At 45.3% G+C, this 27,673-nt stretch overlaps 1 protein-coding gene across 1 annotated transcript in view; it reads left to right on the plus strand.

The window, feature by feature from the left end:
- The first annotated feature begins 592 nt into the window (after positions 1-592).
- The window catches only part of LOC115456755 (glutathione S-transferase P 1-like), a 46,838-nt gene continuing 19,757 nt past the window's right edge, over positions 593-27,673 (plus strand). The window contains exons 1-4 of the mRNA XM_030186031.1: positions 593-834; positions 5,232-5,267; positions 26,710-26,822; positions 27,448-27,535. Coding sequence (XP_030041891.1) covers position 834; positions 5,232-5,267; positions 26,710-26,822; positions 27,448-27,535 — 238 coding nt within the window. The 5' untranslated portion in view covers positions 593-833. The remainder of the gene's footprint in view (positions 835-5,231; positions 5,268-26,709; positions 26,823-27,447; positions 27,536-27,673) is intronic.

A 27,673-nucleotide genomic window follows, 5' to 3' on the forward strand; every position in this document is an offset into this window, starting at 1 on the left:
TTTTACTAGTAAACCATAAAGCTGTATGTCTCTATTGATCACCCCACCCCTCACGTATCCACACCCATCCTGTTAGAATATCAATGATATGCTTTGATGTCCCCATGCATACCTCCTACCCACCCCCATCCTCCCACCCTGTCAGACTGTCATAGTAATGCTTGAATGTTTTCACTTATATACACTGTCAGCTAGCACATTTGCTTATTTCCGATCTGACGAAGAAGGGCAACCTTCGAAAGCTAATCAAGAAATGTATTAAGTTATGTCCAATAAAAAAGGTATCATCTTATTTTCTTTTCCATGTTTTATTTTGTTTGATTTCTATTGATAACCTTAAGAGTGGACTAACACGGCTACCACACTTCCCTAAAAATTACAAATCCAGTAGGACATATCTGAAGATATCCAAAAAGAGGTAACCCTAGCTACATGCACCTGTGGCACTCTGCCTTGTTACAGGTGTGTAAAGTAGATGAGAGTACTTCAGGAGTAGGGTTTCCTGCTACAGAGGTAAATGGATCAGTTTTCACATAGTCCCTGCCTCTTCACCTCCCTCCTTTCTTTCCTCCTTTATCCCTTTTGTTCTCTTCAGGGCCCCAATCAATCTCTCTCTCTCTCCTAGGCCCTGAGCCACATGAACTTTAAAAAAAAAAACCTTTCTCTTCCTGGTAAACGACCCTAACTCATGCTGATGTGGCAGAAACAGCAGGCAGATAAAACTCCCTCTGCGGGCCGGCTACAGCAGAAATACTGACAGCACCAGAGAAACAGCAAAAGGGCGTGACGACGACATCCAGCTTCACACTGAAACACAACCTCCAGCACGAAGAAGTAAGTGTCGGTGTTATGTGCGTCCCATGTTTCAGTTCTGGCTCTAGGCTGTGTACATCAGTGCTCTGCATGCACGTCAATGTATGTGTTCTACTTTTTGCACTGATCTAGACCATGTGTATCTGTGTTGTACATGCGTGTGAATGCATATGTGCTACTTTCAATCAGTGGTGTAGGCTGTGTGTGTGTATATGTCTGTGCTCTGATATGTAACGGGCTGCAGGAAGAAGATCTGCGTCACATGCAGTTGATCCGAAATACTTCCATAAAATTAATTACAGGCTCAAAAGAAGTGTTTTCATGTTGCACCACTTCTCAAGGCTGCACATTAGCTCTCGGTTACACATAGGATCACTTATAATTCTTTTGCTGGTGTTCAAAATTTAATTCTCTGGTATTCCCTCTTATTTAGCACGGTTCCTGACACCATATACTCCCCAACCTGTTTTCTGTTCATCTCAGCAACATTTGCTAGTGCCACAATCTTTTCAGCACCACATTCGGTATGACACTACAGAGACTTGATTTTTTTTTTTCAGTGGTTGGCCCCCACCCTATGGAATTCTCTGCCCCTTTATCTCGTAACACAGGCAATTTTGACAAAGTTTAAAACAGACCTTAAAATGTTTCTTTTTGAAGACACCTATTCAACACACGAGGATTTATCCTTCCCTTGTCTATTATACCCTTTATCTCTCAATAATGGAGTCAATTTCTCCCTTTACTAGCTATCCTTTCCACCTCTTGTTTCCCATTCTGTTTCTCCTATAATTAGCCTGTAAGCCTCATAGATATATTTTATTTCTATGCGGGATAGCAAGTTTTTAATAAACCTGAAACCTGAACTGCATACATGTGAATATATGTGTGCTAATTTCAGCACTGATCTAGACAGTGTATATGTCTGTGCTCTACATGTATGTTGAATGTACGTGTGCTACTTTCATAAGTACATAAGTAATGCCACACTGGGAAACGACCAAGGGTCCATAGAGCCCAGCATCCTGTGCACGGCAGCGGCCAATCCAGGCCAAGGGCACCTGGCAAGCTTCCCAAACGTACATGTTATTCCTGGAATTGTGGATTTTTCCCAAGTCCACCGTCTAACCCCTTTTAAACTCTGCTAAGCTAACCGCCTTCACCACGTTCTCCGGCAACGGATTCCAGAGTTTAATTATGTGTTGGGTGAAGAAAAGTTTTCTCAGATTTGTTTTAAATTTACTACATTGTAGTTTCATCGCATGCCCCCTAGTCCTAGTATTTTTGGAAAGCGTGAACAGACGCTATGCTGTCTACATATCTGTGCTGTACATGTGTGTGAATGTATGTGTTTGTGCTCTGCATGCATGTAAATGTTTGTATGCTATCAGCACTGATCTAGCCTGTATGTCTGTGCTCTACATGCATGTGAATGTATGTGTGCTGCTTTCATTAGTGTCTAGGTTTTGTGTACGTCTGTGCAGTTCATATGTGTGCATATACGTGGATGCCATTAATATGCTGTGTGCACACCTGTGTTTATGCATATGTACCAGGGATTCTCAGTCCAGGCCTTGTGCTGCCCCCCAACCACTCACATTTTCAGGATAGCTGTAATGAATATGCATGAAATAGATTTGCATACAATTGAAGCAATGCATGCAAATCTTTCTTATTGTGGGTATCCTGAAAACCTGAGTGGCTGAGTTTGTCCCATGAACCCCTGATACATACAGTGTGCTCTAATCAGAGCTGCCGTAGGTTATTAGATACTAGTAAAAAAGCCCCGTTTCTGATGCAAATGAAACGGGGGCTAGCAAGGTTTTCTTCAGAGAGTGCATGTGGGAGTGTGTGTGTCCCTGCCCCCTCCCCTTCCCCCTCAGAGTCCAGTCCTTCAGTGTTAAGTTTCCTGCTGTTCTGTGTTTGTGTTACAGAGAGAGTGAGGGCATCTCTCTCCACCCCTCCCCCCTCTGATTTTCCTTCACTCATGGGGAAACCGGATATCTCTGGCGCTTCACACTTCCGGCTGGAGGCTTCAGTGGTGCCTTTTATATATATGAGGCTTCAGTGGTGCCTTTTATATATATAGATGTTTGTGTGCTGTTTCTTCCAACAGTGCCCTGTGCTCAGTACAGTTGTGTCTGCAGACTAATAGGGGGCGGGGTCAAAAGTGTGTTTAATTCTTGATTGTCTGTAGTTTCCAGGGGGCATCTCAATAATGTTAATAAATACAAAAATCATAAGAAAATCCAATAAATCAGTATATATATGATAGAATTAATGTGTGTATGTGATTTAAACATAAAAAGTAATGTAAACTAAATGCTAAAATGATGTAGGTTTTTAGTCCATTGTTTCAGAAATTCGTTAAATCAGAATCCGTTGTATTGAGGGTCGACTGTATATATATATAATATATATATGTGAGAGTGTGTGTATGTTTACGTGTGTTCCTTGTTTTCAGGCTGGTGGTTGGGAGGCAGGGATAGTGCTGGGCAGACTTATACGGTCTGTGCCAGAGCCGGTGGTGGGAGGCAGGGATAGTGCTGGGCAGACTTATACGGTCTGTGCCAGAGCCGGTAGTTGGGAGGCGGGGATAGTGCTGGGCAGACTTATACGGTCTGTGCCCTGAAGAGCACAGGTACAAATCAAAGTAGGGTATACACAAAAAGTAGCACATATGAGTTATCTTGTTGGGCAGACTGGATGGACCGTGCAGGTCTTTTTCTGCCGTCATCTACTATGTTACTATGTTATGTTCTGCATATAACTCTTTCATGGTTGCACCTATGTGTGTTGCTGTTCCCTCTGGTGTCATGCTGCATTTAAGGGTGTCCCTGTGTGGGTGTGCCCAACATAGTGCAGCCCCTTCTGACACACACAGTCTGATTAGTGCAAGTTGGGGACAAAATAAATACCCAACACATTCCCTGCCTAAACACTGCAGTTTCTACTGTCAAACAGTCCTTCATGTTCTTCTTGTACTCTTTAACACTGAACTACTACTACTTCTACTTAACATTTATAGAGCGCTACTAGGGTTACGCAGCGCTGTACAAATTAACAATTAAGGACGGTCCCTGCTCAGAAGAGCTTACAATATAAAGGACTGAGGCATTCACATGGAAACTGCAGACAATCGGCAATTATAGACACCTTCTCCCCCTCTATTAGTCCACTGAATCAAAGGTCGACTGTACTTAGCATTCTCCTGTTTTAGCTTAGAAACCTACAGGCAAATTGATCTTATAAGAAAACGTATTGGGACTGTCTGTAGCTTTCCTCCCCCAGCGTGGGCAACACATCAGCCCCAGGTTTAGGTTATCAAAAACAAGTGGATGGGACAGAGACTGTTCAGTGGCTAAAAGTTCCTCAGAAGTGTTCCAGGGTTCCCTAAATAAACAGCATACCCCAGGCAGAAGTAAAATAGTCCAGAAAGAAATGAGAAAAACACTATTTACAGCCCTTATCCCACCTTGAATCAGCATTCAGCAAATTACTGGCTCTTTTATTGCTGGGTTTGAAGACATTCAAATATTTGAAAGGTATTAATCTGCAAACGAACCTTTCCCGGAGAGGGGAAGGCGGTAGAACGAGAGGACATGAAATGAGATTGAAGGGGGGCAGACTCAAGAAAAATGTCAGGAAGTATTTTTTCACGGAGAGAGTGGTGGATGCTTGGAATGCCCTCCCGCGGGAGGTGGTGGAGAGGAAAACGGTAACGGAATTCAAAAATGCGTGGGATAAACATAAAGGAATCCTCCTCAGAAGGAAGGGATCCCCAGAAGCTTAGCCGGCGGTGGGAGGTGGGGATAGTGCTGGGCAGACTTATACGGTCTGTGCCAGAGCCAGTGGTGGGAGGCGGGGCAGGTGGTTGGGAGGTGGGGATAGTGCTGGGCAGACTTATACGGTCTGTGCCCTGAAAAAGACAGGTACAAATCAAGGTAAGGTATACACAAAAAATGACACGTGAGTTTATCTTGTTGGGCAGACTGGGTGGACCGTGCAGGTCTTTTTCTGCCGTCATCTACTATGTTACTATGATATGCTGGAAACAGCCTGCCTAGATGTAACCCATATAGGCCATTAGAGGTAGATGCACATAAAATGGATGCGATGCATGGAAATCTCTTTCATACCAATTTCAAAGAAATTTGGTGGTCAAGGCATCTGGGAGAGCTGGAAGAAAAGCCCATACACAATTATTAGCCAGCTAGATTTGGAAAAGCCACCAAATTATCCCTGGAGTGAAGCTCAAGGAAGGCAGCCTTTCTTTGGGATATTCTTCCTATGGTCTCAGATTGGCCTTTGTTGGAGACAGGATTCTGTGCATGATGGACCTGTGGCCTGACCCAGTTTGGAAATCTTAGGTTCTGATGTTCTTATTTCCAATTTGTCTGCTTTTTTTCTTTTTGCAGTGTCTGGCTATGTTATCACCTATTTTCCTGTGCGAGGTAAGTCTGGAACTCTTTCTTTAATTCCATCAGGACCTATGGGGGCACACAGAGCAGTCACACAGAAATAAGCACAGTTCTGCGGGGGGGGGGGGGGGGGGGGGGAGGTGCTAGGTAATCATTCCAGAAGTACAGCTGTGGGTGCCTCACGGGGGCTGAGCACCCCCAGTATTGAGCAAGTTCTTTCACTGTGTCCAGGGAGGGGTCATTTGTTTTGGGTTTGGCACCCCCAACCATTTTGAAATGTTGGCAGCTATGAGGCATCTGATTAGGGGGCGAAGATGGCACATGTCACTATACCATATACCAGTTTCACTGTATTTTCCTGATTTTATGATAATCTTTTGCTTTCAGCCAGTGCCCTCCACTGTAGGTTTTGCTAGTCTAAATCCATGTTATTGTTTGAATTAGATCAAGTCCTGGTTTTCTCTGAATGTTTTTTTATCGACTGTAACACGGCATGGAAGTGGACAGTACATCTCAGCAGCTCAAACCTGTTGCAGACAGATGGAAACAGCAAACAATAAAAGAGGAAATCAGAGCACAACAGAATAAACCAACAGGTAAAAAAGCACAAAGGGCTTTCGAGAACAGGTTAGTGTTGAGATGTGACTTTATTAAAAGACCCAACACGGTCCGTGTTTCAGCAACCTGCCTGCGTCAGGGGTCTTGGTAATAATTAATGAACATCTGCTACGATGGGCCATCTAATATGAAACTATAGCAGTTCATGACAGCTTGTGCCGTCAGAAGAACAAACACATAAGTACATAAGTATTGCCATACTGGGACAGACCAAAGGTCCATCAAGCCAAGCATCCTGTTTCCCATAGTTGCCAGTCCAGGTAATAAGTACCTGGCAAGATCCCAAAACAGTACAATACATTTTATGCTGCTTATCCTAGAAATAAGCAGTGGATTTTCCCCAAGTCTATTTTAATAATGGTCTATGGACTTTAACCTTTAGGAAGCCATTCAAACCTTTTTTAAACACTGCTAAGCTAACTGCTTTTACTACATTCTTTGGCAACGAATTCCAGAGTTTAATTACACGTTGAGTGAAGAAACATTTTCTCCAATTCATTTTAAATTTACTACTCTGTAGCTTCATTGCGTGCCCCCTAGTCTTAATATTTTTGGAATGAGTAAACAATTAATTCACGTCTACCCATTCCACTCCACTCATTATTTTATAGACCTCTATCATATCTCCCCTCAGTTGTCTTTTCGCCAAGCTGAAGAGCCCTAGCCATTTTAGTCTTTCCTCATAGGGAAGTTGTCCCATCTCCTTTATCATTTTTGTTGCCCAACTCTGTATCTTTTCTAATTCCACTATACCTTTTTTGAGATGCAGTGACCAGAATTGAACACAGTATTCGAGGTGCGCTCGCACCATGGAGTGATTCAAAAGCGTTATAACATCCTCATTTTTGTTTTCCATTCCTTTCCTAATAATACCTAACATTCTATTTGCTTTCTTAGCTGCCACAGCACACTGAGCAGAGGGTTTCAACATATCATAAACGATAACGCCTAGATCCCCTTCCTGGTCGGTGACTCCTAATATGGAACATTGCATTACATAACTATAATTCACACGTGCATCACTTTGCATTTTCTCACATTAAACATCATATGCCATTTAGATGCCCAGAAAATCAAAACCACATATTTTCACATTGGATGCCACATATAGAAACATAGAAGCATGATGGCAGATAAGGGCCCATCCAGTCCGCCCATCCTCAGTAACCACTATCTCATCCTTTCCCTAAGAGATCGCACATGCCTGTCCCAAGCTTTCTTAAATTCATACAATCCAGCAGGAGGCTATTCCACGCATCTACCACCCTTTCTGTGAAAAAGCATTTCCTTATATTACTCCTGAGCCTTTAGCCTCTTAACTTCATCCTATGCTCTCTCATTCCAGAGTTTTCCTTCGTTTGAAAAAGGTTCACCTCCTGTACATTAGTGCCACAAAGGTATTTAAACATCTGCACCTTATCCTCTCTCTCCCACCTTTCTTCTGCATGCGTTCTGTACACACACAGCTTCAATTTTGAAAGTATTCTGATTGGTTTTCTCCACTTAGCAGGTGTTTCTCCACTTAGCAGATGTTCATTAATTATTACTAAGACCCCTGACGCAGGCAGGTTGCTGAAACACAGACCAGGGGTCTTCTAATAAAGTCACATCTTGACGCTAACCTGTTCTTGAAGGGCCTTTGTGCTTTTTTTTGCCTGTTGACAGATGGAAATAGGACATCAGTTCTCTCACAGTAAATGAGGTGCTGTTTCCTTTGTTGGTCTAGTCTCACTTTTTATTGGCCCAGTTGCTTCCTCCTATCCCTGCGGGCTTCCAGCTCAATTAGATTCAGTTAGGCTACACAGTTTCGGGGGGGGGGGGGGGGGGGGGGTTATCCTGTAGTTTGTTTTTTCTTTTTTTTTCTTTATCTATTTACAATTTATTATATCAGCAAATAGAAACTCTGCAACAAAAATAGGATAAAGATACAACAATCAGAAAAACAAAGAAAACAGATACCATTTCTTCTATAATTAACTTTCTACTACGCCACAAATAACAGGAAGGATCCAACAGAGAATTTAGGAAAACAAATAATAAAAACATATCGAACAAAGGCTCTAGCGCATTGAAATGTCTTTATCTTACACCAAAGGAAGATATTCCCCTCGATTCGTAGAGTCGTGTTGGGATCTTCCAAGTCCTGGTATTTTCTTTTGATTAGCAGAGGTTTGGATTTCTGTACTTAGAGGCAGATGCATCAACCAAACGTTAAAAAATCTAAATCGTTAAAGTCCCTAATGATTTTAAAAAAACGAAGAATGCACCAAAAAAAAAAGTCACACATGCTGAGATCGGTATTGAAATGTACAATGTATCAAACAATCACAATACATGTCGGTAATCGGCCCCTAAATCATGCGCAGAGCAGCCAAGCGTTTTGCTGGCTGCTCTGCGCATGCTGCAAACGTCAAAACAAACAAAAAAAAAAAGCCACAACACATACACATGGCTACCCGGTCAGCAAAATACAAAAACAAAGGATCAGGAGGGGGCAAGGGCGCTCGTCCGGAGCATCCTTGCCCCCCCCCCCCCCCCCGCTGCCCCCCCCTTTCCGCCGCTCCCCCCCCCCCCACGAAAAAGCAAAATTCTAGCAGCCCCAGTCCCCCTCCCTTCTTGTTCTTCTGTTTTGCAAAAGCTAACTCCGCCTCCCGTCATTCTTCCGCCCCGCCCCCGCTGCCCCCCCTGAGGTTGACTACGCTGCTCCCCCCCCTCCACCGAGACCCCCCTCCCTATTGCCGACCCGAGCAGCGCCTCTCACCTCTTACGTCAGAAGGAGGCAGGGCCTAGGCCAGGGAAGAAGAGACGTCATGGAGACTCTGCGACCAACACAACAGATCTTCCTGCCCGTGCAGCGCTTCAGAAAGAGGTGAGAGGCGCTGCTCGGGTTGGTAATAGGGAGGGGGGGTCTCGGTGGAGGGGGGGAGCGGCGTAGTCGACCTCAGGGGGGCAGCGGGGGCGGGGCACGGGGTGGAAGAATGACGGGAGGCGGAGTTAGCTTTGCAAAACACAAGAACAGGAAGGGAGAGGGACCGGGCTGCTAGAATTTTGCTTTTTTCGTGGTGGGTGGGAAAGTGGTGGAAAGTGGGGAGCAGCGGAGGGGTGCACGGGGCGGAGGAATGATGGGAGGCGGAGCTAGTTTTTGCAAAACAGAAGAACAGGAAGGGAGGGGGACCGGGGCTGCTAGAATTTCGCTTTTTCGTGGGGGGGGGAAGTGGCGGACAGTGGGGAGCAGCGGGGGGGGGGCATGGCCGTCCATACAGGACGCTCCTGATGAGCGCCCTTGCCCCCTCCGATCCTTTTTTTATTTTTTTAATTTGATGTGTTTTATGACACGTTTTCTTTAAGCTCAAACACAGCTCTTTTGGACATATGTAATGCAACGTCCTTTTGACCAATCACAGCGCTTTTAGCTCTGCTAATGCGCTGGGATTGGCTCAAAGTTTGTTTGTTTTTTCACTTTACAATTTTTCCTGGCACAGAACTGTCCTAACGAGAGGTCCAGACCTCTCGTTAGATTTCCTGCCTTTTTTCTGCGTAAAGGCAATCGGAAAAGGTTAGTGCATCTCGTTTCAATGGGGTTTTTACACTAATTGCTCATCTGCACTCCGTTTTCGTTAGCTGCTAGCTTCCTCGGTAAAAGCCCTTTGATGCATGCAACGGCTCAAAATTTCCTCCGTGGAGGGTCGTTAAAGGCTCATTAAGCTTTGGTGCATCTGCCTCTTAGAGATAAGCCTCAAGATACCCAGCCGTGCTTCACAGTTAGGGACTGTGAGCCATTGCCCCAGCCCCCAATGTTGCTGGCGCTTTTCACACAGGACTGGTTAAAATAGGAAAGCCTAAACAGGGTATTCCGGAGTCCCAGTGGCATAACTAGACTCCAAATTTTGGATGGCCTACTGCCAAAATGGGAGAGCACAATGTCCTTTGAGCAGTTCCCTCCCCCCCCCCCCCCCACCACCTGCCCTCCACACATTGACCCCAACTCAAATGTAAAATACTTGAGCTTGTGAGGATCCTCAAGCCCTGGTAGCTGAAGACACCCCAATTCCCTCCAACGCAGCTCAGTCAGTGGCAGGTTTAGAGAGCCACCCCCAAAGCCAGCACCCAGCACATGCTCAGTTTTCACGCATGCAAAAAACTGATCTTGTGCCAGGTGCTAGCATCCGGCAGCTCACTTAAGCTGCTTCCACTGTGCTGGAGGAACTTGAGGTACCTTTGCAAATGTCCAATTCAGAAAAGATATGAAAACCTATCTTTTCAAAACATTTTACAACTAACCACAAAGATATTGTCACCTTCCTTTCAAATCTACCTCTTCATAAACTGTATGAAAAGTCTACAACTGAACACAAAAGCTACCATTACCTTTTCCTCTTCAAATTATCTCTTCACTCTATAAATAACCACACGAACTATAGATGCCCTCTCCACATTGCAGAACACTATTGTAATTCCACCAAAATGTAAATTGTACACCACTTTGAACCAAAATTTGTTTTTGGATAATAGTGGGATACAAGAATTCATTGGCTGGCGGGGCTTGAGGATCCACACAAGCTACAATAAGGGTACACCAGAGCTGGGTAGGCCTTAGCTCAAAGTGAGTAGGCCCCAGCCAATCTGGGTTCACCTGTGGCTATGCTACCATATAAGGACATAAGCGTTGCCATACTGGGACAAACTGAAGGCCCATCAGTGTTGCCAGGTGGGCGGTTTTACCGCCCAATTGGGCGGTTTTCCGCGACCCGCCACGGGAAATTTTTGCCCGTGGCGGGTTGCGGTTTTTTGGGCTTCTTTTGGGCAGTTTTTTAGGCGTTTTTTTCGGCCGCGGGGGGCGGGGTTAGTGACGTTTTGGGCGGGACCGATGACGGGGAGGCGGGGGCCGATGACGGCGGGGGCGGGGTTGATGACGGCGGGGGTGTCGGGGTGGGGGTGTCAGGGGCGGGGTTTGAGTTTGGGCGGGTTTTTGGCTGGATTTAGGCTGGTTTGGGTGGGAAAAAAATTTTACACCTGGCAACCCTGAGGCCCATCAAACCCAGTATCCTGATTCCAACAGTGGCCAATCCAGGTCACAAGTACCTGGCAAGATCCCAGAACCGTAAAAAAAATTTTATGCAGCTTATCCTAGAAATAAGCAATGGATTTTCCCAGTCCATCATAATAATGGCTTATGGGCTTTTATTTTAAAATGTGTCTTTTTCTTGCTCTTCTAATTTTTCATGTTCTTTTCCTTCTCTTGTTCCTGGTTTTCTACCCATCCTGCCTGTGTTGCTTATGAATTAATTCTGCATGTTCTCACTGGGATGATCTCTTTGTCTGTATCACAGTCCACCAGATGTTTGCTCTAGCATTTGGGAGCTTAGCTGTAGACCGATCTGGTGCTGTGCATCTGTTAATAAATTTGACTAAAGATAAATATTAAATGTGCAAAATAAACCAGGTCTGGATCAATCTCTTAACATGACATGGACTTGATGTGGTATTACTGGCTCTGGTTAGTACTGTGACTCCACAGCCAGGAGCTTGTGAGTAGAATAAGACACAATGGATGCTGCCTGCTCACATCTCCACCGTAGTATTTTCTTGCCTTTGAATCTGTAAATAAGTAATTTCTTAGATGTGGATTTGATATGTCTGAACACAGAATAATGCTTTTCGTGGAGTTAGCTGATGCCTTTTCAGCATAGCTCAAGGTTTGTTACATGCAGGTATTTCCCTATCTCTAGAGGGCTCACGATCTAAGATTGTACCTGAGGCAATGGAGGGTTAAGTGACTTGCCCAAAATCACAAGGAGCCACAGTGGGATTAGAACCCACTTATCTAACCATTACACTACTCCTCCACTCCTGTCTTTATTGTTCTATGCCTTTTAACCAAGGTCATTATTATATGCAGGGCTAAAGGTGACTCGGGGACAGGGACTTATCACCAGAGGGTGGTTACACAGGATGGGGGTGGGTCTGCGTGCACATACTCTGAGCAAGCAGAACTAAAGTCCAGAATGGGAGGATGAGGAGGGTGTGGCTCAGATTTCCACATATAACCAGTTACAGATATTTCTGCCACAGGGATCTGTACTGGGACCGGTGCCATTCAACATATTGTATTTATAATAGATCTGGAAATCGGAACGACAAGTGAGATGATTAAAGTTGCAGATGACACAAAACTATTCAAAGTTGTCAAAACACAAGTGGACTCAGAAAAAAAAATTGGAAGACTGGCATCTAAATGGCAGAAGAAATTTAGTGTGGACAAATGCAAAGTGATGCACATTGGGAAAAATAATCCAAATCATAGTTACCTGATGCTAGGGTCCACCTTAGGAGTCAGCACTCAAGAAAAGATCTAGGTATCATTGTAGACAATACACTGAAATCTTAAGCTCAGTGTGTGGCAGCAACCAAAAAAGCAAATAGGATGCTAGGAATTATTAGGGAAGGGATGGCATATAAGACCAAGAATACTATAATGCCTATATATTGCTTGCTCCATGGTGCGACCTCACTGAGTATTGCGTTCAATTCTGGTCGCCGTATCTCAAAAAAGATATAGCGGAATTAGAAAAGATTCATTAAAAGAGCAACCAAAATTATGAAGAGGATGGAACTCCTCCCATATGAGAAAAGGCTAAAGAGGTTAGGGCTCTTCAGTTTGGAAAAGAGGCAGCTGAGAAGAGGTTTGATTGAGGTCTACAAAATCCCTGTGGTGTAAAACAGGTAGAAGTGAATCAATTTTACACTCTTTCAAAAAGTACAAAGACTAGGGGACACTCAATGAAGTTACATGGAAATACTTTTAAAACAAAAAGGAGAAATGTTTTTTCACTAAAAGAAGAGTTAAGCTCAGGAACTCGTTGCCAGAGGATATGGTATCAGTGGTTAGGGTATCTGGGTTTAAAAAAGGTTTGGACAGTTTCCTGGAGGAAAAGTCCATAGTCTGCTTTTGAGGGCAAGCCACTGCTTGCTCTGAGATTGGTAGCATGGAATCTTGTTACTATTTGGGTTTCTGCCAGGTACTTTTGACCTAGATTGACCACTATTCTAAACAGAGCTAGATGGACCATATGTCTGACTCAGTATGGCTATTCTTAAGTTCTTATGGGTGCAGGTAGCTGTTCTCTGAAGGCAGGCGAGTCTACCTGTCTCCCTTTTGCAAGCTCTTCCTTTGCTCTCTCATATTGATTACACTGCCTTTGCTATCTGGCAGCTAAGAGTAATCCTGGCAATGTGCCGGTATCTGACTGGTATTTAATAGGAGGCCAGTGACAAATATGACCTTTAAACAAGAAAGATGACTATGACAACTGGGTCATGGTCGTGGATTTGATATACTGTCTTTCTGTGGTACAATCAAGAGGTTTACATTTATTATATGCAGGTACTTTCTCTGTCCCTAGTGGGCTCACAATCTTAGTTTTTCTACCTGAGGCAATAGAGGGTTAAGTGAGTTGCCCAGGGTCACAAGAGGCTGCAGTGGGAATTGAACACTGTTTCCCTTACTCTTAGGTGACTGCACTAACCAGTAGGCTACACCTCCACTCCACCCAATTGTCCATTTACCTCCCTAGCGATGGCCACACATGTGGTTCCGGAATCAAGGAGTTGAGGTCCCAACCTCAGTAACACTACCCAACAACATCACCTTCCCAGTTGAATCAGAAGCCAGAGTTCTTGGGGTCTTCCTGGACTCCCACATCAACCAACTTTGGAAGAAAACAGTGTTTAAAATGAGACAGTTTCCTCTAATCAGGGCAGTCTTTTGATGAAAAAGCCTTCACTTTACCGGTACAAATGCTAATCCTACCACACCTGGACTACTGCAATGCCCTATTCACTGGCATTAAGACAGGGGCGTATCTGAGGTTCGGCGGTAGGGGGGGCAGGGGCTAGAGTGAGGGGGCACATTATAGCCACCCCCCCTACCGCATTCAACCCTCCCCCCCTACCGCCGTCAACCCTCCCCCGCCTACCGCCGTCACCTACCCCTGCCAAGGTTCGCTTCCTGCTTCCGGTGCCTTTAAAAATATTACTTCAGCTGGCGGGGGACCCCAACCCCCGCCAGCCCAGCCGAGGTCTTGTTTAAGGTTCTTCTTCCTCGTGCTGTTGAAAGCTGCATCCCTTCCAGTTTCGGATGGAGTCTGACGTCGCAACACGATGTGCTAATATGTACACAAGATCACAATGCATTCTTCCACCATGTATGTACGCACTTGATTGCAAAACCATGTGCATAGTTGTAGTCCGGAAATAGCTATTGCCATTACGGCAAATGTAAGCCACATTGAGCCTGCAAATAGGTGGGAAAATGTGGGATACAAATGCTACAAATAAATACATAAGAATATACTCATCCAATGTCCTACCTACAAATCTGTAACGGTTGTTCCATTTGATGTTGTAAACTGCAATGAACCCAATGTCATACCTATAAATCTGTTACTATTGTTCCACTGATGTTGTAAACCGCACTGAACCCTAAATAAGGAGATATTAGCAATATATAAGACCTAAATTGAATTGAATTGAAATTGAAATAGCACAGAGCTACCTACCCCCCCCCCCCCCCCCCCCCCCCCACCGGGGTTTTCACAAACCAGTAATGTTACTTGATATAAGAGCTAATTTCATAAACTGTTAATATTATGGTTGCCATGTTCTGTGTCCAGTCTTCCCTGGATTCAGTGGAAAGGGGTCATTCAGACTTCTGGGTTTTTATGAGATCATTTTAATTTACTGTTTTGCTTCTGAAACCAATTCCAGAATGCTTGTGACAACATCTATAACTGAACAAATAATGAGCAGTAGAGTATTTGTTAGGATTTGTATTTGAACTAGCATCAAATGGAGGAGTATCATCCTCACCTTAATATTCCCTTATCTCTTGTTTGTCCTGTTTGTCCTAATTAGATTGTAAGCTCTGTCGAGCAGGGACTGTCTCTTCATGTTCAAGTGTACAGCGCTGCGTACGTCTAGTAGCGCTATAGAAATGATAAGTAGTAGTAGAGTAGCCTAGGGTTTGAGCAGTGGCCTGGAAGCCAGAGTTCAAATCCCACTCCAGGTGCACTGTTTCACTCCTTCCTGCTAGTGCAAAGTTCAGCCTTCAATACCGTCTGAAACCTGTCAACTTCATCTCTCCTGTAAGGTAAATACCCTTAATACCACTGTTCTAATCCACATGCATTGCTGGGGCCGCCCACTCTGGCTCCTTGTAATTTTGAGAAAGTCACATAATCCTCCATTTATTTATTTATTTTCAGTGCTTGATATACCACAAGTGATCCCTGAGGCGACTATGCGGTTTACAATTTCTATTATAAGTACTTTTGCTCCCAATCAAAAAGTGCATTGCCTTCAAAATCTGTACTATAGTCCACAAAATCATATACGGTGAAGCACCGGAATACATGACAGACCTAATCGACCTACCAGCCAGAAACTCATCCGTATCTACACGAGCGTACCTGAATCTACACTACCCAAGCTGCAAAGGACTCAAATACAAATCAACTTACGCATCCAGTATGGAACGCACTACCAAAAAACTTGAAAACCATATGTACGACCATCTACACTTCAGAAAGACACTTAAAAATTTAACAACAGGCTCTTGCGAGCCTGTGAGAGCCTGCTCCAGCACACCACTGGGGGTATGCCTTTTTTAACAGGTGGGTCTTAAGTGTCTTTCTGAAGTGTTTTAAGAAATTTTTAAGAATTTCGGGAGCCGGTTGTTAGAGCCCTCCATGGCTACTTTAACAACTGGCTCCCAAAATGTGGGCTTGGGCCCCCTGCTGAATTATCTTTTACTTTGCTGGTGGGGATGCTGAGCCCTGCCAGCCAAGTACATAGACTGCTGCTGCTCCCCACTCCTTGTTTTCAGCTCTGAGCAGCAGGCTGGGACTTCTCCAGCATGTGTGAGAAGTTTCAGCATGCTGCTCAGAGCAAGACATTGGGAGTGGTGGCAGACCATTTATTGGCTGCCAGCAAAGGTATGCCTAGCGTGCCCGCACGAAGGGAGGGAGGAGAGAGAGGCAAGTGTTGGCCACCCCTGGCCCTTCCAACTGCAGAGCTGGCTACATCCATCCGGAGAAAGAGCCTGTTGTTACAAATTTACCAGCATACCCCGCAGATCCAACGTAATTAGCTGAGCTCAGCAACACAACAACGCTGAAGTTCGTGATGGCCATCACTGAACCCCACCGTCGAACGTTTCCTCTATGTGGTCCAACCACATGAACCTTACCCTATCACAACTTCACCTTTGTATTTGTACACACCGGAGCCTGCAACTGCTCTCCGGCACTATGTAAGCCACATTGAACCTACAAAGAGGTGGGAAAATGTGGGGTACAAATGTAACAAATAAAAATAAATAATTGTAAACCCTCAAGGGACAGGACAATACCTACTGCACCCAAAATGTAACTCACATTGAACTACAACTGAAAAGAATGTGAGCTAAATCCAAAATTCCTTCCCTTAATGTTTTTCACGGGGTTGTAAATGATATCTGTGGGGAAATGGAGATTCTTATCTAAGCAGGTTACATGAACTGCAGTAGACAAGGGTTAGTGAACGCATCTGGAGCATCCCTTAGTAGGGACATTTGTACTTTTTACATAGGGTGTTATGCTGCCACCTGCTGACCTTTTCAGGAAACTGCATGATCAGCTTTGCTAGGCATGGAGCAAGAGTGTTTCTTAATGAGGGTCCGTCTGTCTATCTGTACACTTAGGTTCATTTGCTGAAAAACAAAAGGCAGCAGTGGCAAAGTCTCACTAAATGTGCCACAGGAATCCCATCCCCTGCAAGAGAGGAAGCAGCAAACAGGCTATGGCCATGGCAGAGAACAGAACATAAGAGTAGCTATACTACAGATCAAAATGGACGTAGTACGTAACAATAATAAGACAGGTGTAAATAACAAGATCTAATATAATAAAACGCACCGTGAACGTTCTGAAGACAACGTTCTGAAGTCACTCAAACACTTCCTGAAGGGTTCGTGGATTCGTGGTGTGAAGCCACCCAGCCGTCTCTGCCCCGCCCTCGCGTCAAACGTCATGACGTCGAGGGCGGGGAAAAAAAACGGATTGCGAGGGCAGAAAAAAAAACAAACAAACTGATCGCACCCACGCACGGTGCGTTTTAGTATATTAGATTTACCTCCGTGGTGGCGGTTCCGGCAGCGCAGCGTCAGGGAAGGAGGCGGCGCTCCCGACGTCTCTAGCCTTCCCTTCGCTGTGTTCCGCCTTCTTCTAACGTCAATGATGACGTCAGAAGAAGGCGGAACAAAGCGAAGGGAAGGCTAGGCATCGGGAACGCTGCCTTCTCTGACGCTGCGCTGCCGGAACCGCCACCACGAAGGTAAATTTAAAAAGAAAAACAAAATAAAAGGGATGTTGGGGGGAGAGAAGAGGGTGGGCAGTAAAGTTAAACAATGGGAGCAGAAGGGCAGGGGAAAAACGACAGCATTGATGCGAAGGGGGGGGGGAGAAGAAGAGGGCGGGCCAGGCTGGGACATGGGAGAGAGAGGAGCATGGATGCGAGGGGGGGTCATGGAAGGAAGAGAGGGGAATTGCAGGAAAAGGAAGAATGGAGGGGGCAGGGGACAGAGGAGCATGGATGGGCATGGATTGGGAGGGCAGGGCTCAGGGAGAGAGGGGAATTGCTGGAAAGGGAAGAATGGAGGGGCAGGAGGCAGAGGAGCATGAATGGGCATGGATTGGGAGGGCAGGGCTCAGGGAGAGAGGGGAATTGCTGGATAGGGATGAATGGAGGGGACAGATGGGCATGGATGGATATGGATTGCAGGGCAGGGCATAGGGAGAGAGGGGAATTGCTGAATAGGGATGAATGGAGGGGGCAGGTGACAGAGGAGCATGGATGAGCATGGATTGGGAGGGCAGGCCTCAGGGAGAGAGGGGAATTGCTGGAAAGGGATGAATGGAGGGGGCAGGGGACAGAGGAGCATGGATGGACATGGATTGGGAGGGCAGGGCTCAGGGAGAGAGGGGAATTGCTGGATAGGGATGAATGGAGGGGGCAGGTGACAGAGGAGCATGGATGGGCATGGATTGGGAGGGCAGGGCTCAGGGAGAGAGGGGAATTGCTGGAAAAGGATGAATGGAGGGGGCAGGGGACAGATGTGCATGGATTGGGAGGGCAGGGCTCACACTCTCTCTCTCATATACAATGTCTTTCTGACTCTCACTCTCACACACTCTGTCTCACACTGTATCACATTCACTCTCTATGTGCCACACAGTCACTCACACACACGCTTGGTCTCATACACTCACTCTCACAGAGAATCTGTGTCTTGCACACACACACACACTCTCACACATTGTCTCACATACACACTTGCACACACTCTCATTCTCACACACACACTCTCTCACAAACACACTCACACCCAGACTCACTCTCTCTCACACACACACACTCACACTTTCACTCTGTCTCTCACACAGTCACTCTCACATACACTCTCCCAAACATACACACTCCGAGGAAAACCTTGCTAGCGCCCGTTTCATTTGTGTCAGAAACGGGCCTTTTTTACTATTCATTAATAAGAGTCTTACATTCACAGAATCACTGACATAACTGCAATATATTGCTTCCCAATCATATATTTCCTAAACAGAAACGTTTTCAACTCTTTCTTAAAAGTGTCATAACTAAAAATATGCCTTATTTTAAAAGGGAAAGAGCTCCACAGATTAGCCGCCTGATATGCGAATAAACAAGTAAACAATTTCTTCGACAAGATCCCACGAGAACCAGGAAAGGAAAATAAAGATATATTTTGACTATTGTGAAATTGTTGTAATTTTTGAATAGCAAACAAGAAAAATTATGTATTGGGGTATCAAACCCTATATAATCTTGAATAGTAAGCAACCTAATTTAAAAAGCACCCTGGCTTCAATAGGAAACCAGTGTAACTTAATAAAATATGGTGTAATTCGGTCTGATGTTTTAAAAAATCAGACACAGAGCAGGTCAGGGGCATTTACTAAAAATGCGTGCAGTATTATAGAATTCAGGGGATTTGCGCCTAACATAATGCACAAAGATTTACACCAGGTTTCAGTTGGTGTAAATCCTCATGCCCAGTCCCAGCACTATGCGCTATTCTATAAATAATACCCAACTCAGAGCACCGTTTATAGAATAGTCCAAATTTGGATGCCATTTACAGAATCATAAGAATACATAAAAGTAGCCATACTGGGTCAGAACAATGGTCCATCTAGCCCAGTATCCTCTTTTCCAAACAGTGGCCAAGCCAGGTCACAAGTACCTGGCAGAAACCCAATTAGTAGTAACATTCCATGTAGAACCCAAAAGAATGGAAAGATTCTGGAATCCTAAAGAGCAACAAGATTCTGGAATCCTAAAGAGTAGCAACATTCCATGCTAACAATCCCAGGGCAAGCAGTTGCTTCCCCTTGTCTGTTTCAATAGCAGACTATGGACTTTTTCTCCAGGAACTTGTCCAAACCACATCCTCCGGCAAAGAGTTCCAGAGCTTAACTATTCATTGAGTCCAATATATGCACTAAATATAGGCACAGTGTTATAGATTACCCTCACTATGCCAAGACTTAAACTTTATGGAGCAGTGTTGGCAGTAGAGATTGCAGAGCTAATCCTACGTGATACTCAGTTTGACTCAGTCCTTCAGTTCTGTGCCATGTTGTTCAAGGCATTGATAGGGGAAAGATCTACTTCTCTCAGCCTGCCTTACTTACTTACTTACCTTCTTATTTAGATTATTTGATGTGCCACTTTTCTAACTCAATAAAATCAAATTGTCAGCTATATAAAAAAGCATAGAATCATTGATAAAATAAATAAAACTACAAAATAAACAGACCAAAGGTTTGGCTTAAATCCCGCACCCTTGCCGACTTCATTCATTTTAAATTCATGCTTAACTCCTTCCAGTCTGCCCTTTCACTTGCCAAACAGGATTACTTCACCCAATTGACAGATTCCCTTGACTCCAACCCTCGACTCCTCTTCGCCACACTGAACTCTCTTCTCAAGGTACCTCCACCCCCAATTCCCCCATCTCTTTCTCCTCAGACCCTAGCTGAGCACTTCCACGATAAAATCCGTAAGATTAACCTTGAATTTTCATCCAAACCCTCCCCACCTCTCTCTCCCTTAGTCCTCACCCCCTACTCTCCTTCCTCTCCTTCTTTTTCCTCCTTCTCTGAAGTGTCTATTGAGGAAACTACCCTTCTTCTTTACTCCTCCAAATGTACTACCTGTTCCTCTGATCCCATCCCCACTTATCTACTTAACACTATCTTTCCTACTATCATCCCAGTCATCTGTCACATCCTTAATCTTTCACTCTCCACTGCAACTGTTCCTATGGCCTTCAAACATGCTGTGGTCACTCCACTCCTTAAAAAAACCCTCACTTGACCCTACCTGTCCCTCCAACTATCGCCCCATCTCCCTTCTCCCTTTCCTCTCCAAATTACTGGAACGTGTCGTTCACCGCCGTTGTCTTGACTTTCTTTCTTCGCAACCTATTCTTTACCCACTCCAATCTGGTTTTCGCCCTCTTCACTCTACTGAAACTGAACTTACCAAAGTCTTTAATGACCTACTACTGGCTAAATCCAGAGGTCTCTATTCTATCCTTATCCTTCTTGACCTATCTGCTGCTTTCGACACTGTTGACCACACTATACTTCTGGATACGCTGTCCTCGCTTGGATTCCAGGGCCCTGTTCTTTCCTGGTTCTCCTCTTACCTCTCACTTCGTTCTTTCAGTGTTCACTCTGGTGGATCCTCTTCAACTTCCATCCCGCTTTCTGTTGGTATGCCTCAGGGTTCTGTCCTTGGACCCCTCCTCTTCTCCATCTATACCTCTTCCCTTGGCACCCTGATTTCATCCCATGGCTTCCAGTACCATCTTTACGCTGATGACTCTCAGATCTACATCTCCACCCCTGAAATCTCAACCTCGGTCCAGGACAAAATCTCAGCCTGCTTGTCTGACATTGCTGCTTGGATGTCTCAACGCCATCTAAAGCTCAACATGACCAACTACTACTACTACTACTATTTAGCATTTCTATAGCGCTACAAAGCATACGCAGCGCTGCACAAACATAGAAGAAAGACAGTCCCTGCTCAAAGAGCTTACAATTTAATAGACAAAAAATAAATAAAGTAATCAAATCAATTAATGTGAACAGGAAGGAAGAGAGGAGGGTAGTTGGAGGCAAGTGGTTACGAGTCAAAAGCAATGTTAAAGAGGTGGGCTTTCAGTCTAGATTTAAAGGTGGCCAAGGATGGGGCAAGACGTAGGGGCTCAGGAAGTTTATTCCAGGCATAGGGTGCAGCGAGACAAAAGGCGCGAAGTCTGGAGTTGGCAGTAGTGGAGAAGGGAACAGATAAGAAGGATTTATCCATGGAGCGGAGTGCATGGGAAGGGGTGTAGGGATGGACGAGTGTGGAGAGATACTGGGGAGCAGCAGAGTGAGTACATTTATAGGTTAGTAGAAGAAATTTGAACAGGATGCGAAAACGGATAGGGAGCCAGTGAAGGGTCTTCAGGAGAGGGGTAGTATGAGTAAAGCGACCCTGGCGGAAGATGAGACGGGCAGCAGAGTTTTGAACCGACTAGATAGGGGAGAGGTGACTAAGTGGGAGGCCAGCAAGAAGCAGATTGCAGTAGTCTAAACGAGAGGTGACAAGGGTGTGGATGAGGGTTTTGGTAGAGTGCTCGGAAAGAAAGGGGCGGATTTTACGGATGTTGTAAAGAAAGAAACGACAGGTCTTGGCAATCTGCTGGATATGAGCAGAGAAGGAGAGAGAAGAGTCAAAGATGACCCCAAGGTTTCGAGCTGAGGAGACAGGGAGAATGAGAGAGCCATCAACAGAAATAGAAAACGGGGGGAGCGGGGAGGTGGGTTTGGGGGGGAAAATGAGAAGCTCGGTTTTGGTCATATTTAATTTCAGGTGGCGTTGAGACATCCAGGCAGCAATGTCAGACAAGCACGCTGAAACTTTGGTTTGGATGCAAGGTGAGATATCAGGGGTAGAAAGGTAGATTTGGGAGTCATCAGCATAGAGATGGTAGGAAAAGCCATGGGATGAGATTAGTGAACCAAGGGAAGAAGTGTAGATAGAAAAGAGGAGGGGACCAAGAACAGAACCCTGAGGTACACCGACAGGCAGAGGGATAGAAGTAGAAGAGGATCCACCAGAGTGAACACTAAAGGTGCGGAGGGAGAGGTAGGAAGAGAACCAGGAAAGGACAGAGCCCTGGAATCCAAGTGAGGACAGGGTATCGAGAAGTATGCTGTGATCGACAGTGTCAAAAGCAGCGGAAAGATCAAGAAGAATGAGGATGGAATATTGACCTCTGGATTTAGCCAGTAATAGGTCATTGGAGACTTTAGTAAGCGCAGTTTCGGTTGAGTGGAGAGGGCGAAAACCAGATTGTAGTGGGTCAAGAATAGCATGTGAGGAGAGAAAATCAAGGCAGCGGCGGTGAACAGCACGCTCAAGTAATTTGGAGAGAAAAGGAAGGAGGGAGATGGGTCGGTAGTGAAGGGTGAAGGCTTCTTAAGGAGAGCTGTGACCACAGCATGTTTAAAGGCAGCAGGGACAGTCGCGGTGGAAAGTGAGAGGTTGAGAATGTGACAGATAAAAGGAATAAGAGCAGGAGAGATGACATTAAGAAGGTGGGTGGGAATGGGATCAGAGGAACAGGTGGTACATTTTGAGGAAGAAAGGAGAAGTGTAGTTTCCTCAATAGTAACTTCAGGAAAGGAGGAAAGGGAATGAGGGGAAGGAGAGAGAGGGGAACGGACTAGTGGAGGGAGAGGTGGTGAGGTAGAGAAAGCAAGGTTTATCTTTTGAACCTTGTTGTGAAAGAATTCAGCAAGGGTCTGAGGAGATAATGAAGGGGGAGTTGGGGGAGGGGGCACCTTGAGGAGAGAGTTCAATGTGGTGAAGAGAAGTCGAGGATTAGAGCCAAGAGAGTTGGTCAGTTTGATATAATAATCCTGTTTGGCACGTAAAAGAGCAGATTGGAAGGAGGTCAGCATGAACTTAAAGTGTAAGAAATCAGCAAGGGCCCGAGATTTCCGCCAGAGGCGTTCGGCGGCGCGGGTACAGGAACGTAGGTAGCGGATATTAGAAGTCAGCCAAGGTTGGGGTTTTGTACGCCTTACAGGGCGGGTCATCAAAGGTGCAAGAGTGTCTAAGGCAGAGGATAGAGTATTGTTGTAAGAAGAAACAGCCTCATTGACAGACGTGGATGGTGCCACAGTAGAGAGGAGGTTTGAAACATGGGAGGATAGAGATGAAGGGTCAATATCGTGAAGATTCCTAGATAAATTAGATAAGATAGGACGGGACTGGGAGGGAGGAGATTTAAGTGTGAAAGTTATAAGATGGTGATCAGAGGAGGGAAGATCAGAGGCAAGGAAACTAGAAGGTGAACAGTTGGAGGAGAAGATGAGATCAAGACAGTGACCATTTTGATGAGTGGGGGAGGTGGAGCATAGTTGGAGATTAAAGGAGGACGTTAAAGCGAGTAACTTGGAAATATAAGAGTTGGAAGGATCATTAGCAGGAATATTAAAGTCACCAAGGATGAGAGAGGGGGAGGAAGGATCATGGAAGAAGGCAAGCCAGGCGTCAAAGTCACTGAGAAAGGATGAAAGGGACTTATCAGGGGGACGATAAATGACCGCTATTCGAAGAGGCAGAGGAGAGAAAAGGCGGATAGAGTGGACTTCAAAGGAGGAAAAACAGTGAGATTGAGGTGGAAGAGGGGGTTGAAATCTGGAGGAGGGAGAGAGAAGTAGTCCAACACCGCCCCCACGGCCAGCAGGGCGAGGAGTATGTGAAAATAGATAACCGCCATGGCACAGGGCTGCGACTGAAGCAGAGTCATCAGGGCAGAGCCAGGTTTCTGTTATGGCGAGCAGATGGAGGTGACGTGAGATAAAGAGGTCCTGGATATAGAGGAGTTTGTTACAGATAGAGCGGGCATTCCATAGGGCGCAAGAGAAGGGCAGAGAAGAGGAGGGGAGTAGAGGAATAGAGATGAGGTTAGAGAGGTCACGGTGAGATCTGTAGAGTTTGGATAATAGTTGGTGAGGAGGGCCAGGATTGGGATTGATGTCACCAGCTGAGAGTAAGAGAAGGAGTAAAAGAGAGCGGAGGAGAGTAGGAGAGGTGTGGCCACGAAGGCGTCGAAGGCGAGAGGTATTTAGGTGGAATGGGGAAGGCAAAATGGAGGGAAGAAAGAGACGGAGATTAAAAGCCAAGAAGGAGGAAGAGGGTAGGAGAAGGTGAGGTGATGAAGTCAATGGATGGGAAGTGAGTTCCTGTAGCGGAGAGAGGTAGGGGGTGAGGGAAAAGATTAGGAAGGGACAGAGCTAGGAAGAGAATGTGAATAGGGGCCATAAACGATTAAGGTACTTTAGCAACTGGAAAAAGATTAGATACAAAGAGTCCTCCACAGCACCTGAAAGGCAGCCGGTGGTAGAGCTGGGCACCTCTCAGCTGAGGAAAGGCTTACCAGGGGTTAGGCCGAAGCCAGCATTCCTCCCCCTGAGGGTCGCCTGACCAAAACGGAACTTCTCATTTTTCCCCCTAAACCCACCTCCCCTCTCCCCCCTTTCTCTATCTCTGTTAATGGCTCTCACATCCTCCCTGTCTCCTCGGCTCGTAACCTTGGAGTCATCTTTGATTCCTCTCTCTCCTTCGCTGCCCATATTCAACAGATCGCCAAAACCTGTCACTTCTTTATCTACAATATTAGCAAAATTCGCCCCTTCCTTTCTGAATACGCTGCCAGAACCCTTATCCACACTCTTGTTGCCTCTCGCTTGGACTATTGCAATTTACTTCTCACTGGTCTTCCGCTCAGCCATCTCTCTCCTCTCCAATCTGTCCAAAATTCTGCGGCACAACTTGTTTTCAACCAGAATCGTTATACCCACACTAGCCCGCTCCTCAAGTCACTTCACTGGCTCCCTGTCCGCTTCCGCATTCAGTTTAAACTCTCGTACTGACCTTTAAATGCATCCACTCTGCAGCCCCCCATTACCTCTCTGCTCTCATCTCTCCCTACATTCCTCCCCGTGAACTCCGCTCACTGGACAAGTCTCTCTTGTTGTCCTCCTTCTCCTCCACTGCTAACTCCAGGCTTCGCTCCTTTTCTCTCGTGGCACCTTATGCCTGGAATAGACTTCCCGCACCTATACATCTAGCTCCATCTCTACCTGTTTTCAAATCTATGCTGAAAACCCACCTTTTCACTGCTGCTTTTAGCTCCTAGCCACAATTGCCCTCCCCTTATCCCTTCCTCCCTTCTCACCCATTACTTCCCTCACCCGTAACTGTCTGTATTATTTAGATTGTAAGCTCTTTTGAGCAGGGACTGTCTCTTTGTATCAGGTGTTCAGTGCTGCGTGCGTCTGGTAGCGCAATACAAATGCTAATAATAATAATAAATAATATCCAACTTAGAAACAATCACCTATGCCAGTGTCTGCACATGTCTCCCAGTTACCTACGGTTCCGGAAAAGCCAAACTAAAAAATATCGCATTTTCCAAAATGAGCACTTCATTTGGCTGACAGCTTCCAGATAACAGTCCTTCCTTTAAAAGTGGCACATTTGTCTGCAACAGGGATAGGAAACCTTTATACAGAGAGGGCTCCTATTCCTAGTGGACTGCAACATTGCATAATGTTGGAACTGAAAATGCACAGAGGTCTATGTGATAAATAAATAAGTAAAAATTTAAGTAAAAATGATGGAAACAAACTGCTGGAGCGGCTATTCTGGAATATTTGTGAAATACAGTATTTAAAACCACCAAAACTCTGGTTAATAATGTTTTCTGTGTATACTTCCCATGGATTCATGGGCCACATAAAATTCAATGGCGGGCCACATTCAGCCCATGGGCTGCAGGTTGCCCACACCTGACCTACAACAAGGAATAGCGCCTTTTCTACATCAAAACCTAGGTTATGGAATCTGCTTCCCATTTCTCTTAGGGCTAAGCAGGACTATTTGATCTTTAGAAAAATGCAAGAAGCTTTTTGGTTTACTTGGGACAAGTTAATGTTTTTTTGTAATGATTGTATTGTATATTTTATTTGGTTGGTTGTTTTTATACTGTATGTGTGGTCTATTGTGTAATGTATGGAGAATGACTCTCCTAGTTTTTCCCTGCATATAGGTGGGCTTTATCTGGAAGGTTCTTCAAGCTCAAGTTGAGGAAGGGAACTAGTGAAATTAACAGCAGCATCTCACCATAATAGTTTACCTTTTTTTTTATACAGTGGTTCTCCTTCCCCTTTAAAATGAAGGCAAGCTGATTCACTTAGGCTCAGGAAGAATGGGGGAGATAACTGCCACTACTTTGGGAATCTCTACTGAACAGTAAGAGGTGCTAAGGGTATGCCGTGAAGGAGATGCGGTGTGGCCACACAGAGCACAAGGGAGACATGGGCACAAAATCACTCCTCATCCATTGTCTCCCCTGTGATGGTTGCATTGCAGTGGGCAGAGTGGAGATGCTAGAGGCATGTTACACAAGGTGCAATTCTAACTTGGGATGCTCCTGGTGGAGCAGCAGAGAGGAGAAAAGATTAAAAAAAAAAGAGGAAGCAGGAAATGCCAAGGAATAGTTTGGACAGACGAGACACCTAAAAAAATAAATTGTGTCGCTGGAAGTTCCAGACCAGTTACTGGGTTTCTTACAAACCCTGAGGAGTGCACATAGAGTTCATGAGGCTGTAGTGATAGAACGGGGTCACTAACATATTTTATTCTCAACCCACAGGACGTGCGGAAGCCATGCGGCTGCTTCTTGCGGACCAGGGCGCCGAGTGGAAGGAAGAGGTAGTGTCATTCCAGAAGTGGTTTGCTGGAGAAGTGGACCTCAAAAAAACAGCTGTGAGTAATAAGACAGAGTGAAAAAAGTACTGGTATCACCTAGGCTTATAATACAGACTTCAGAGCACTTCCTGAGGACTAAGCCAGCAGGGATAGGTAATCCCAGTGCCATGGATAATTTCCTGGGGGCTCAACTGGTGGGGATAGCATGGAAATACTTTTAAAACAAATAGGAGGAAATATTTTTTCACTCAACAAATAGTTAAGCTCTGGAACTCTTTGCCAGAGGATGTGGTAACAGCGGTTAGCGTATCTGAGTTTTAAAAAGGTTTGGACAAATTCCTGGAGGAAAAATCCATAGTCTGCTATTGAGACAGACATGGGAAGCAACTGCTTGCCCTGGGATTTGTAGTATGGAGTGTTGCCACAATTTGGGTTTCTGCCAGGTACTTGTGACCTGGCTTGGCCACTGTTTGGAAAACAGGATACTGGGCTAGATGGACCACTGGTCTGACGCAGTATGGCTACTTTTATGTTCTTATGGATAATTTCCTGGAGGCTTGGCTAGCGGGAATAGTAATCACAGGCCCCCTGGGTTCTATCCTGGGAACTCGTCCCACTGAGGTTTTTCTAATTTATTTCCTTGGTTTGTGACTTCTCCTTTTTGATGTTCTTTATTCATTAGGTATTTGGTCAGTTGCCACAATTCAAAGACGGAGATTTTGTTCTGTATCAGTCAAACACAATTCTGAGATACCTGGGGCGGAAGTACGGTGAGTCGCTGGAGGTGGGCATGTGATATTGGGGAGGGTCTCCATGCATCACTATTCGGGGTTCGGTGGAGAGAGAGGATGTGACTGTGACATGGCTACCACTGTTGTGGCATTTTGGGAAGTTCTGAAAGTTCCTGA

This window comes from Microcaecilia unicolor, chromosome 1 (assembly GCF_901765095.1).
Source record: "Microcaecilia unicolor chromosome 1, aMicUni1.1, whole genome shotgun sequence".
Taxonomy (NCBI): Eukaryota; Metazoa; Chordata; class Amphibia; order Gymnophiona; family Siphonopidae; genus Microcaecilia; species Microcaecilia unicolor.